Source organism: Bombina bombina, chromosome 5 (assembly GCF_027579735.1).
Source record: "Bombina bombina isolate aBomBom1 chromosome 5, aBomBom1.pri, whole genome shotgun sequence".
Classification (NCBI taxonomy): Eukaryota; Metazoa; Chordata; class Amphibia; order Anura; family Bombinatoridae; genus Bombina; species Bombina bombina.
In genome coordinates this window covers 1,124,832,503-1,124,847,245 of record NC_069503.1, presented here as the reverse complement: position 1 = coordinate 1,124,847,245, position 14,743 = coordinate 1,124,832,503, and the positions used below count along the sequence as shown (strand labels likewise).

The 14,743-nt window shown below is 32.5% G+C and overlaps 1 protein-coding gene across 1 annotated transcript in view; it reads left to right on the top strand.

The window, feature by feature from the left end:
* Positions 1-12,358, top strand: part of LOC128661739 (mucin-2-like) — an 88,153-nt gene extending 75,795 nt beyond the window's left edge. Inside the window, exons 4-5 of the mRNA XM_053715958.1 lie at positions 7,268-7,356; positions 11,055-12,358. Coding sequence (XP_053571933.1) covers positions 7,268-7,356; positions 11,055-11,159 — 194 coding nt within the window. The 3' untranslated portion in view covers positions 11,160-12,358. The remainder of the gene's footprint in view (positions 1-7,267; positions 7,357-11,054) is intronic.
* Positions 12,359-14,743: the final 2,385 nt, after the last annotated feature.

The following is a 14,743-nucleotide window of genomic DNA, read 5'->3' as shown; positions in this document are numbered from 1 at the left end:
TATATCACTTTACATTATTATATCACTTTACATCATATTATATTACTGTACATCATATTATTATATTACTTTACATCATATTATTATATCACTTTACATTATTATATCACTTTACATCATATTATTATATCACTTTACATCATATTATTATATCACTTTACATCATATTATATCATTTTAAATCATATTATTATATCTCTTTACATCATATTATTATATCACTGTACATCATATTACTATATCACTTTACATCATATTATTATATGACTTTACATCATATCACTTTACATCATATTATTATATCACTTTACATCCTTATTTCATTTTACATCATATTATATCATTATTTAACTCTACATCATATTATTATATCACTTTACATCATATTATTATATCACTTTACATCATATTATTATATCACTTTACATCATAGTATTATATTACTTTACATCATATTATTATATCACTTTACATCATATTATTATATCACTTTAGATCATAGTATTATATTGCTTTACATCATATTATTATATCACTTTACATCATATTATTATATCAATTTACATCATATTATATCATTATATAACTCTACATCATATTATTATATCACTTTACATCATATTATTATATTACTTTACATCAAATTATTATATCACTTTACATCATTTTATTATAACACTTTACATCATATTATTATCACTTTACATCATAATATTATATTGCTTTACATCATATTATATCACTTTACATCATCTTATTATATTACTTTACATCATATTATAATATCACTTTACATCATATTATTATAATACTTTACATCATATTATTATATTACTTTACATCATAATATTATATCACTTTACATCATATTATTATATTACTTTACATCATATTATTATATCACTTTACATCATGTTATTATATTACTTTAAATTATTATATCACTTTACATCATATTATTATATCACTTTACATTATTATATCACTTTACATTATTATATCACTTTACATCATATTATTATATAACTGTATATCATATTATTATATTACTTTACATCATATTATTATATCACTTTACATTATTATATTACTTTACATCATATTATTATATCACTCTACATCATATTAGTATATCACTTTACATCTTATTATTATATCACTATACATCTTATTATTATATCACTCTACATCATATTATTATATCACTTTACATCATATTATTATATCACTGTACATCATATTATTATATCATTTTACATCATATTATTATATCTCTTTACATCATATTATTATATCACTTTACATCATATTATTATATCACTTTACATCATTATATCACTTTACATCATATTATATCATTATATAACTCTACATTATATTATAATATCACTTTACATCATATTATTATATCACTTTACATCATATTATTATATTACTTTACATCATATGATTATATCACTTTACATCATATTATTATATCACTTTACATCATATTATTATATCACTGTACATCATATTATTATATCACTTTACATCATATTATTATATCATTTTACATCATATTATTATATCTCTTTACATCATATTATTATATCACTGTACATCATATTATTATATCACTTTACATCATATTATTATATCACTTTACATCATTATATCACTTTACATCATATTATATCATTATATAACTCTACATCATATTATTATATCACTTTACATCTATATCACTTTACATCATATTATTATATCACTTTACATCATATTATTATATCACTGTACATCATATTATCATATCACTTTACAACATATTATTATATCACTGTACATCATATTATTATATCACTTTGCATCATATTATTATATCATTTTACATCATATTATTATATCACTGTACATCATATTATTATATCACTTTACAACATATTATTATATCACTGTACATCATATTATTATATCACTTTACATCATATTATTATATCACTTTACATCATATTATTATATCACTGTACATCATATTATTATATCACTTTACAACATATTATTATATCACTGTACATCATATTATTATATCACTTTGCATCATATTATTATATCATTTTACATCATATTATTATATCTCTTTACATCATATTATTATATCACTTTACATCATATTATTATATCCCTTTATATCATTATATCACTTTACATCATATTATATCATTATATAACTCTACATCATATTATTATATCACTTTACATCATATTATTATATCACTTTACATCATTATATCACTTTACATCATATTATTATATCATTTTACATCATTATATAACTCTACATCATATTATTATATAACTCTAAATCATATTAATATATCACTTTACATCATATTATTATATCACTCTATATCATATTATTATATCACTTTACATCATATTATTATATCACTCTACATCATATTTTTATATCACTCTACATCATATTATTATAATAATAATAAAGTCTATACAATATACTCTAGGATCCCCTTATACACTTGGGCTCGCTGCACAATAGTTACTTGTAGGGGCTTGTCTGTCCTGACTTATCATATTAGCCCCGTTTGAACGACTGGGGGCGGGTTGCCAACACTGATACGCATGCGTACTTTTGTCAATGCAAGGGCCGACACTCGCTAGACCTGGCGATATTGTGATCCACTATAGGACACTAATTTGTATACTTAATCGGTTAGTGCATTAAACATTCTTCACCGTGCATCTAGGTGGCTAGTACATACTTCTCGATGTTGACCTCAGGGTGTGATTAGACGTGCCTTTTACATTCTGTATGATTTATGATTATGTCTGGTATTGGTCTATCAATGTTCGTGGGCTTATGTTCACTTACTGGTTGCATCTGATTTACAAAATTAACCGCTAAGGGAATATTAGCTATTTATTGTAAAAACATAGTGTATATATTATTCTACTTTTGACACTGTTTCCCCCTGTGCATTTGATACATTGTATTTCTGGCCGGGGGACTACCCCCGCATCTCCCAGTCGGGATAATATCTTAGAATCTATATATTCCAGTATATCTTATGAATGTCACAGGCAGCTAGCTCTAAGATGTTTTTCCTGTCTTGTGTCTTCTTGCTTTGCCTGTATTTATGTATAGTTTTTTGGCTTGTATTACATTAATTACTGCTTATGGAGTTAAGTGTTGACAATTGGTTGACTTGACAACCATGTTTGGTGGTTTTTTGCACTGGGGGAGGGGTCTTTGTGTGTATAAATGTTTGGCTCACTTGTATGTTGTTAGTCTGATGAAGGGGAGCATTCCCCGAAACGTTACCAAATAAATTAATGATTGTTATTTAAGTCCAGAGAGTGCTGTTTTCTGTTCTCTATATTCTAACCTACTCTAGCACCCTGGCCCTTGGAGAACTGTTTGTGAGAGTGCACCTGCCTCAGTCTGTATATGTATATATATATATATATATATGATGTATATGTGTGTGTGTGTGTGTGTGTATATATATATATATATATCATATTATTATCACTTTAAATCATATTATTATATTGCTTTACATCATATTATTATATCTCTTTACATCATATTATTATATCACTGTACATCATATTATTATATCACTTTACATCATATTATTATATCACTGTACATCATATTATTATATCAATTTACATCTATATCACTTTACAACATATTATTATATAACTGTACATCATATTATTATATCACTTTACATCATATTATTATATCACTTTACATCATATTATTATATCACTGTACATCATATTATTATATCACTTTACAACATATTATTATATAACTGTACATCATATTATTATATCACTTTACATCATATTATTATATCACTTTACATCATATTATTATATCACTTTACATCATATTATTATATCACTGTACATCATATTATTATATCACTTTACATCATATTATTATATCCCTTTACATCATTATATCACTTTACATCATATTTTATCATTATATAACTCTACATCATATTATTATATCACTTTACATCATATTATTATATCATTTTACATCATTATATAACTCTACATCATATTATTATATAACTCTACATCATATTAATATATCACTTTACATCATATTATTATATCACTCTATATCATATTATTATATCACTTTACATCATATTATTATATCACTCTACATCATATTTTTATATCACTCTACATCATATTATTATAATAATAATAAAGTCTATATAATATACTCTAGGATCCCCTTATACACTGGGGCTCACTGCACAATAGTTACTTGTAGGGGCTTGTCTGTCCTGACTTATCATATTAACCCCGTTTGAACGACTGGGGGCGGGTTGCCAACACTGATACGCATGCGTACTTTTGTCAATGCAAGGGCCGACACTCGCTAGACCTGGCGATATTGCGATCCACTATAGGACACTAATATGTATACTTAATCGGTTAGTGCATTAAACATTCTTCACCGTGCATCTAGGTGGCTAGTACATACTTCTCGATGTTGACCTCAGGGTGTGATTAGACGTGCCTTTTACATTCTGTATGATTTATGATTATGTCTGGTATCGGTCTATCAATGTTCGTGGGCTTATGTTCACTTACTGGTTGCGTCTGATTTACAAAATTAACCGCTAAGGGAATATTAGCTATTTATTGTGAAAACATAGTGTATATATTATTCTACTTTTGACACTGTTTCAGCCCCTGTGCATTTGATACATTGTATTTCTGGCCGGGGGACTACCCCCGCATCTCCCAGTCGTGATAATATCTTAGAATCTATATATTCCAGTATATCTTATGAATGTCACAAGCAGCTAGCTCTAAGATGTTTTTCCTGTCTTGTGTCTTCTTGCTTTGCCTGTATTTATGTATAGTTTTTTGGCTTGTATTACATTAATTACTGCTTATGGAGTTAAGTGTTGACAATTGGTTGACTTGACAACCATGTTTGGTGTTTTGCACTGGGGGGAGGGGTCTTTGTGTGTATAAATGTTTGGCTCACTTGTATGTTGTTGGTCTGATGAAGGGGAGCATTCCCCGAAACGTTACCGAATAAATTAATGATTGTTATTTAAGTCCAGACAGTGCTGTTTTCTGTTCTCTATATTCTAACCTACTCTAGCACCCTGGCCCTTGGAGAACTGTTTGTGAGAGTGCACCTGCCTCAGTCTGTATATGTATATATATATATATATATATATATATATATATATATGTTTTATATGTGTGTGTGTGTGTGTATATATATATATATATATATATATATATGTATATTTATATATATATTTTCTAAACTATATATTTATTGTTTAGAAAGGTTTTGTAGTTGCTGCAGCTTCAAATTACCAAACATTGATTTATGTGATTTAAATATGAATATATTAATTAATGTAAGAATAGTGTGCAGTGTTATGTGATATGCTGTTTTTTCAGTTGTTTGTTAATTAATCTGTACTTTCTTTACAGTTTACACTTCTGCAAAGAGCCCCAGGCTGCGCTAATCACAACACTTCTGCAAAGAGCCCAAGGCTGCGCTAATCACAACACTTCTGCAAAGAGCCCCAGGCTGCGCTAATCCCAACACTTCTGTACAGAGCCCCAGGCTGCGCTAATCCCAACACTTCTGTACAGAGCCCCAGGCTGCGCTAATCCCAACACTTCTGTACAGAGCCCCAGGCTGCGCTATTCTCAACACTTCTGTACAGAGCCCCAGGCTGCGCTAATCACAACACTTCTGCAAAGAGCCCCAGGCTGCACTAATCACAACACTTCTGTACAGAGCCCCAGGCTGCACTAATCCCAACACTTCTGAACAGAGCCCTAGGCTGCGCTAATCCCAACACTTCTGCAAAGAGCCCCAGGCTGCGCTAATCCCAACACTTCTGAACAGAGCCCAAGGCTGCACTAAACCTAACACTTCTGCACAGAGCCCCAGGCTGCGCTAATCCCAACACTTCTTCACAGAGCCCCAGGCTGCACTAAACCTAACACTTCTTCACAGAGCCCCAGGCTGCGCTAATCCCAACACTTCTGAACAGAGCCAGAGGCTGCGCTAATCCCAACACTTCTGCACAGAGCCCCAGGCTGCGCTAATCCCAACACTTCTGCACAGAGCCCCAGGCTGCGCTAATCCCAACACTTCTGCACAGAGCCCCAGGCTGCACTAATCCCAACATTTAGAGCCAAAGGGGCCAATTTTTATTATTTGTCGCACGGACATGATCCCCTGTAGTGGATCATGTCCGCCCGACATCACAAAATGACGACAGCATGCGCTATCTGCATTTAACATTGCACAAGCATTTCTATTGAAATGCTTGTGCAATGCTGCCCCCTGCAGATTCGCTGCCACCAGCAGGGGGGGCCAATCATCCTGGTTGTCTCTGATCGGGACTATTGCTGTCCTCCGCCTCAAAGGTGGTGGACAAGTTAATGAGCAGCGGTCTTAGGACCGCTGCTTCTTAACTCATCTTTCCGACAAGCCTGAAGGCTTGCACGGAAACTGCACCATACGCTGCTTAGTAAATCGGCCCCAAAGGCTTTAACTGAAAAATTAAAGAAAAAATGTAGGTTTCATGTCACTTTAACCCTTTTAGTGCTAAGCACTTTCCCACCTGGGTGCTAAGCTGATTTAGGGGTTTTTTTATTTGTAAATTTTTTAAATATATATATTTTTTACTTTTTTCTTCTTCTTTTTTTCATATCCCCAAGACTTACACTGTTGGAAAGGTTAGGCAAACATTCCAACAGTGGGTCTTTGGGGTCTGTAGCTGCTTAGATGCCTGATATACAGGTTCCAAGCAGCATGCCCTCTTTCCCTATACTTGTTATTGTTATTTTTAAATAAAGTTGCGCTGTGACATCATCACATCATTGTGCGTGACGTCACCGCGCAAAATGTGAAGCCTAGGCGATGACTGTCACTATAGAGGCCCGATCGCCGGGGTAGGAGAGGGTGGGAGCCCCCAGATCTCTCTCAAGGTGGGAGAATGCTAGCGACGGCTCTGAGCTGTCGTTAGCACCTGAGTGGGAAACTCTGCGACGGCTCAGAGCCGTCGTTAGCACTCAAGGGGTTAAATACTGCCTATATGCAAAATAAAATGATTACTCACACATACGCTCTTCCAAATAAATATAATACATTTCTGTAGAATAAATGACTCAGTATAATAACATACATGGCTGTCATCTAACTATATAAATACTGATTTGTTTTCCTTAATCTATTTTTACTTAGCTGGAACTGTTGTACTTAAATTCAGAATAAGCAGCTCCGTTCCTAAGGACACAAACTTTTCACAAGTGATGAATAGTCTCATAGAGCAGGTAACGTATGAAACAGATTTCACTTAAATGATTTTTTGTATATTGCTTAAAGGGATACTAAACTCCATGCAAAATAATATATCCTGCATAGTAAAAATAATAATTGTTTGTTTAACTTTTTTTTTTTTTTATCTCTGGAAATTGTATTTTTTCAATTTGTTAATATTCGTACATAGATGCGCTATATACTACTGAGAGCTAGCTGGTGGCTATACACATATGCCTCTTGTCATTGGCTCAACAACTGTGTTCAGTTTGCTCCCAGCTGTGCATTGCAGTTTAGGGACTGACTTTATCTATGTGTTTAACATGTTTATAGAGGCTAAACATCATTATCATTGCACCTTTTTCTTGCATATCACACATTGGAACATTTTTATTTGCTTTTATGTCTCTTTGATTACTGCCAAATTGTTAAACATATAAGGAAAATTGCACTCTTGGACAATCCCTATGTTACTTAAAGGGACAGTACACTGCAAAATTATTTTTATATGAATTTATTTTCAATGACTTGTTATGCCAGCTGCAGAGTATAACATTTATGAGAAATTGCATTTTCAGTTTTTTTTGTGTATATGAAGTAGCTGGTTTTGTGCTTTTATACCACAGCCTATAACAATGGGTTGATCTTCAGGTAATATCATATCTCATTATTTTATCACTTTGTGTACACACACTTGCTTCCTTATCTTGTATTTGTCTACTGCTCAATACATAGGGGTTGCCTGAAGCGGAAGTTAAGAACCTTAACTTGTCCGACCACCTCTGTTGCGGCGGACAGCAATCAGTCCGATCAGATATGATCGGGTTGATTGACACCCCCTGCTAACGTCCGATTTTCCCTGAATATGCAGGGGCGCGGTATTGCACAAGCATTTCTAAAGAAATGCTTGTACAATGATAAATGCTGACAGCGTATGCTGTCGGCATTTATCGATGTGTGGCAGACAATGATCCACTACAGCAGATCATGTCTGCCCGCACATTGATAATTCGGCCCCATAGAGAGAACAATGGAAAATAATCATGTTATTACTTAACTATCCTGCACCCCACTGGGAGTGTCATTTCTTCTGCTGGCTGTTTTTACTTAGGCTATTCAATAGCTGAAACTACAGTATCAAAACTTTCAGTATAGGTTGGGATACCACAAGCTAAATCGGCTATTTCAAAGGCCAAAATAAGGGTAAATGAGCTACTTGTAAACAATTTAATACACTCCAGCAGTTAAAATGGATCATTGGGAATAATTAAAATGGGAGAAGATTTTTTGGTGAACTGTCCCTTTAAGAGAACGGGTATTGGTGTGTCACTCAATCAACTCAACATTACTAATTAATTTGCACAATTGATCTGTGAGTCTCAGTAACTAACTCTGATAAGTACTAATCCCATATCTCTATTGGTGGACTGGGGAAACACCACACCAAGCATAAAATATAACATACAGTTTCTTTTTTTTTTTTTTTTAATTGCCCCAGTGTTGTAAAGAAAAAAATATGTTTTAAAATACCATTTGAAATGTAACAAAACTTATTTTAATATATTTGTTTTAAAAACAAAACAAGGTTTTAGAGATTTATGTGATTTTAAAGTATATCAACTATATAAAGTGATATCTACAGAGAAATTAGAGCCAAACATGTTTTTGGTGGTGCTTTTTACTGGATCAAATGTTCAACATAATACAACATAATTCCAATAGGTTGAATGCTGCCCTCTAGAGGATATTTTTGTTACTGAATAAATAAATAATCCTCATGATATATTGAAAAAATGTTTAAAAAAAAATACAATACACAAAAAGAACTAAAATGCTGCATGGAAAATGAATTGATCTCCTGCTAGATTTTTTTAATTTGCCAAATGTTCACCGTAACAATGATAACTTTTACTAGATTATATGATAATTTCTAAAATATAGGTTCTGTTAGTTTTATTGAAAATAATATAGATAAGAAAAAAATAATTTAATGAAATAAAATTCAAAACTTTCCATTTAAGAAAAAGTAGAAATGCAATTCAAGATGCTGAACAATGCAATATGGAACGTTAATAAAATACAAATCTGGTTCCTGGTTACTGATTTCCTGGTAGACTTGTTAATCCACAACTTGTCAGTTGCATAGCAAAATAAAAACAAAATAAAAATGTGACATCCAAAATAAACAAGAGGATTGTAGGGTCATAAAAAGTCCAATGCTTGATTTGTTGAATATAAAAAGAATGCTATTTTAAAATTAATATGTTAAAGATTTTTAACTTTCAAATGAATAAATAATAATAAAAAAAAGAAACTTCAATATCCTTTATAAAATAACAATTTTTCATTTCAGTTGAGGCATATTTGTATCTGTCACTGAACACTTTGCACCCCATGTATCAAGCGGCGTGAGGACAAGCTTCTTAACTTGAGAAGTTGTCCGCATGCCGTCACTGCATATGAGCAGCGGATCTGTTCTTCCGCTGGCCCGTATGCATCGTTACACAATCCTATGAGTGTAATGCCCTTCTCTTGCGCGGCCATTCACGCGAGAGAAGGATCTGTCAATCACCCAGAGCGAGCGAGTTTGTGATGATTTCTCTTTGCCACTTCTAATGACCGCTGCTCCTTACATTGCTGGAAGCTTATGCTGCTTTGTACATAGAGCCCTTTGCAACTAAAAAAAATATTTGTGTACAACCAGGCATTCCCTAAACACATTAAGGGATAATAAAAATGAAATAAATGCTAAACAGAATGATGTAAGCAAATAGCTTGAAAATATCGTGCGGATATATTAACATTTATATTAGCTGTTAAAATATTGAAATAAATAAGAATTACATTTTAGTCTACATAAAGCAATTGGCTGCTGAGGTTAATTAAAGGGACAGTTTACTTAGATAATCCCTTTATTACACATTCCCCAGTTTTGCATATCCAACACGGTTATATTAATACTTTTTACCTCTGTGTTTACCTTGTATCTAAGTCTCTGTAGACTGCCCCCTTATCTCAGTTCTTTTGACAGACATGTATTTTAGCCAATCAGTGCTGACTCATAAATAACACTACGGGAGTGAACACAGTGCTATCTATATAACACACATGAATGACTGTCCTTATAAGGACAGTCTTAACTGGGTCTCTAGATTGTGCTGCCAATCATAATTTGGAATTTATTAATTATGTCTGGAGTCCAAACTTCTACTATTAACAGGAATTCCACAGTTCTCAGGATTAAATTACAGGGAGGAAAAAGGGAAAAAGGAAAAAGGGAGAAAAAATAGAAAATTAACTTATATTGTAAAGGTTTCATACTATATATAATTCAATATTACAATATATGGTTATTATTTGTTTTGTATTTACTTTAAAACCTCTGTAAACTATATTTTTTCCAATCCTTCCACATATGCTGGAGTACCGTTATTTTAATAAAGTGAAATTTTCTATCAAAATAACAATGATTTGAAATGCAGTGCTTTATTGCTGTGCTAAGAGTTTAACATCCCTTTAATTTATATATTAATTTAAATATCAAGAACTGGCTCTATTTTCATAAATATAGATATGTTCAATTAATTCATTTTAGCTAAGTGTGTGTGTGTGTGTACAAGTTTGTGGGTTTGTATATCTTTAGTAATAATGTTAATAATTATAATCATATGATACATTCACTAATTCTCCTTAAATTATACTTTTCCTGTAGGTATGTCGAGCTTCATCAGCCAATGGTCTGCCAAACGCATCAGTTGCATCAGGACAAAACAGGACAGTTGTAAACTGTGATGCTTTCCGATCAAGCTTTTATTGACACTCCAAATGGATATTGAACTTTTTTGGATAAATGGGATGGAATGTGTTGCAGACAATGATGCTTATGAGATCCCTATGATTCAGGATTGCGCATAGTTGGGTCAATTCTACAGTTTCTATAGTATTTATGAACTTATAAAGTTACAAATATATTGTATTTATTAGCTTTTCTTATATGGCATCGTGTTACAAAAGTGACATTTATTTTGACACATTTTTGCTGTTGGAATATGTTGATCATTCCAATGTATTGACTGTTTATTGCTTTGTAGAACTAAGATACAAACTATACTCATTTAACCCCTTGAATACCAAAGGTGTTTTAAACTCCAAAGACCAAATTTTTACCTTGGTTTCATGTTGTATTTGTTGAAGACTCCCTGCACATCTCTACTGTGAGAACTGCCCAGATCTTTAGACAATTTGGATGTCTATACATTACAAAATTGTCCATGTGCTGTATGTCCAGATGGAAAGTAACTGGTTAAAAGTTTTGCAAAGTGTGAGAATACTTTCAAAGTTTGCTTTTTAATTTATTTGTTTTTGGAGTTTGACTCATTATGTAAATATTGTATAATGCAAAATAGTTATAAACTTGATATACTGAGGAGAATACACATTCAAGCAATAGTTTGATATGTTATATATTTCTAGGGGGTTAAAGCTCTATTGAGTGTTCTATGTTAGATGCTTAAAATTTAAAGTAAATCAATCCAGTATTCTGAAATACTTAGTATTGAGAATTTTTAGACAAAGCTACAGCAAAAACAACTGAACCAATTTGAATTACATGAAGTATTCAGGTAGCTCCTATAGGATACATTTTCTAACTCTTACAAACCAAAGTAGAAGGTCCAGACTTATAAATGTTCTAACTAGCAATATTTTGTTGTTGCTCTTGCATGCGTGTAGTCCCAATGGGACTATTATGTATTTTGTGTCTGTGTATATTATTACATTTGTTTTATATAAGATTTTGCTAAGATCTGTCCTTTCACATTGCTACATTATGTTTAGTATACAGCTGCTATAACAAGTTAGTTCTAGTACACTACTAACTATTTAGCTTTAGTATTTACGTTTCTTTTTGGTATTGAACTTGTTTTCCGCAGTTGCACTTAGAGTGTGTTTTTAGATGTAGAAGTAATGATGATCAATATTTATATATATATATTAAATTTTATACAGTCTTCAGAAGTTAGAGTGATCATTATTTTTTATGGATCTGTGACAAGCTTGTTTATTGATGATGTTTTTGGATAATGGATAGAGTTTCCAAATTCATTCCATAAAGTAATCACTGCTAGGACAGACTATGGACCCAGTGGCTAATGAATGACTTAACTGACCAACAAAGTGGATAAAATCCAGGATGTGACTAAACAGTTCAGGTAAGGCTAAAACATTGTCATACAGGCATAGATCCAGACTAGGCACAATTTAATTGTGAGTTTAATGTCCATTTATTTTGTTCTGACACGTTAAAGACTAAGATTAGAGCACAATGAGAAAAAAAGTAGTGTTCTGCGCCACGTCATAAAACCGCACAGGCTCACTTGAATTTAAACGACAGCCTAACACAATCATTCTTAATAAAGGTTACACAAGTATTTGGAAAAGAGAGCCTCCTTCAAAAGAGGGTGGCTTGAGTGCGGCGTAGATCCGTAAACCCTATATGAAAGTGCAGGAAGTGGGCTGCAATGTTTTAAAAAATGTGCAATTTAAAAAGGCAGCAATTACCAGCTCTAACATATGCAAACTTAACACTGTGTTTCAATACGTTTTAATCTGTATTTATGAGATACATATACTCATTTTTATATTTGTAATGTTTTGTTGCTCTGTATTTGTAAATTAAAATAGTATTAGCAGGTAAGACTTAACAGTAAGCCTTTCTACCTGAACTTATTGTATATCACCTGTGACACATAAACCATATGTATCCGGTACTAGATATGATTTAAAGTTACACTTCAACTCCCATGTGAAACCACTTTCCACACACTTCAAGCACTTTATACAACTTATTTATTATTCCTATCTGCTAATTTAATGTTCTCATTCACTTGTACGGATTTGTAATAGTGTCCTTGATTGCAACTTTTTAACCCCCTTTTTTATGTAACTTTGTGTGTATTTTTTTTTTTAACACAGAGATTTGTTACTTAAACTGCAACTCCAAATGTTAGGTTTTTTTTTATCACAATTTTTATCGCATTTCTGATAATCTGTATCTCATTTTTATGATACAGCTTATGTTGATATACACAACTTGCACACTATATGCTTTTTTTAAATTGCACATTTTTAAGACATTGCAGTACACTTCCTGCACTTTAAAAGATTGCAGCACACAAATTGCTAAATTTTTAAAACATTGCAGTACACTTCCTGCACTTTAAAACATTGCAGCCCACTTCCTGCACTTTCATATAGGGTTTACGCATCTACGCCGCACTCAAGCCACCCTCTTTTGAAGGAGGCAATCCTTTCCAAATACTTGTGTAACCTAAGATTAGAGCACAGTCAAAAGAGTGTGAAAGCAATTAAAATATTTATTTTACTTAGTTGCTTGGGTGTCAAAAAGTATAATATGCTTTAAACTCTACATAGTACAATAGGTATAAATCAATAAAACGGCTTTCACATGTCTCCTTGATTCCTGTTTTCATACTAAAAAAAAAACGTTTTAGAACAATATGGTTTTCTTCCTTTTAAGCAATTGCACTTTGCTATAAAATAGTCATTAATAAGAAACATTCATAACATATAAGTGCTATTTCATTTGTTGGATTAAAGTGAGATCCACAGCAAGTAGCTTCTATGATTTGGTGTTGGGTAAAATGGATGGTCACCAAAGTGGGAGCTACATTGGTTAGTTGATATGGTTGTGGTGGGTATCGGGAGAGGTCAGTAGAGTATGGATGGTCACTGGTTGTGGATGTTACTTCAATAAGCCGTATGGTTTGCTCTAATGTGATTGTTTTTATTAGGTACTGCTATAGTAGCTTGGATGGGGATAGGATCTAGGGTTGCAATTTGTAGTTCTCAGTAACATCAAAAAGGGTTGCATGTTTGGTGTCACCACAGGGAAGTTATCATCACTCAAAGTTGGTTGGTTTTGGGTACCATTCTAAGGTTTCTAAGATGAATCAGAAGTAAGTGCTATATGTTGTTGCTGTTACAGAAGCATTAGTTATTCTGTTGTGAAGAGCTTATTTCCCAGCAGCAATGCCTGAACCAGCAAGCCAGCGCCTAAGAAGGGCTCCAAGAAAACTGTAACAAGTTTCATTTCATAAAGAGTTAACTCTTTTTTTTCAGCTTTTAGAAACTATTGTCTAATCACCTCTGGAGCCAGACTGCTAATTGATAAGATGAACTTGTAAACTTGTTATCTTAAGTACTGTAATCCTATTGTGGCCTGTCAAAGGACAGTGCTCTCTATCTAAATGTGTGATGGGGGATTTTGTGCTTCCCCCCCTCTCCCCCTGGGAGTGCCCTGTGTGCATGTAACCTTAATAAAAAGCAGGCTGGGCATCCCAGTCCGGAGTTCTTGTTTGACCCTCAATCGCAGCGTTGACT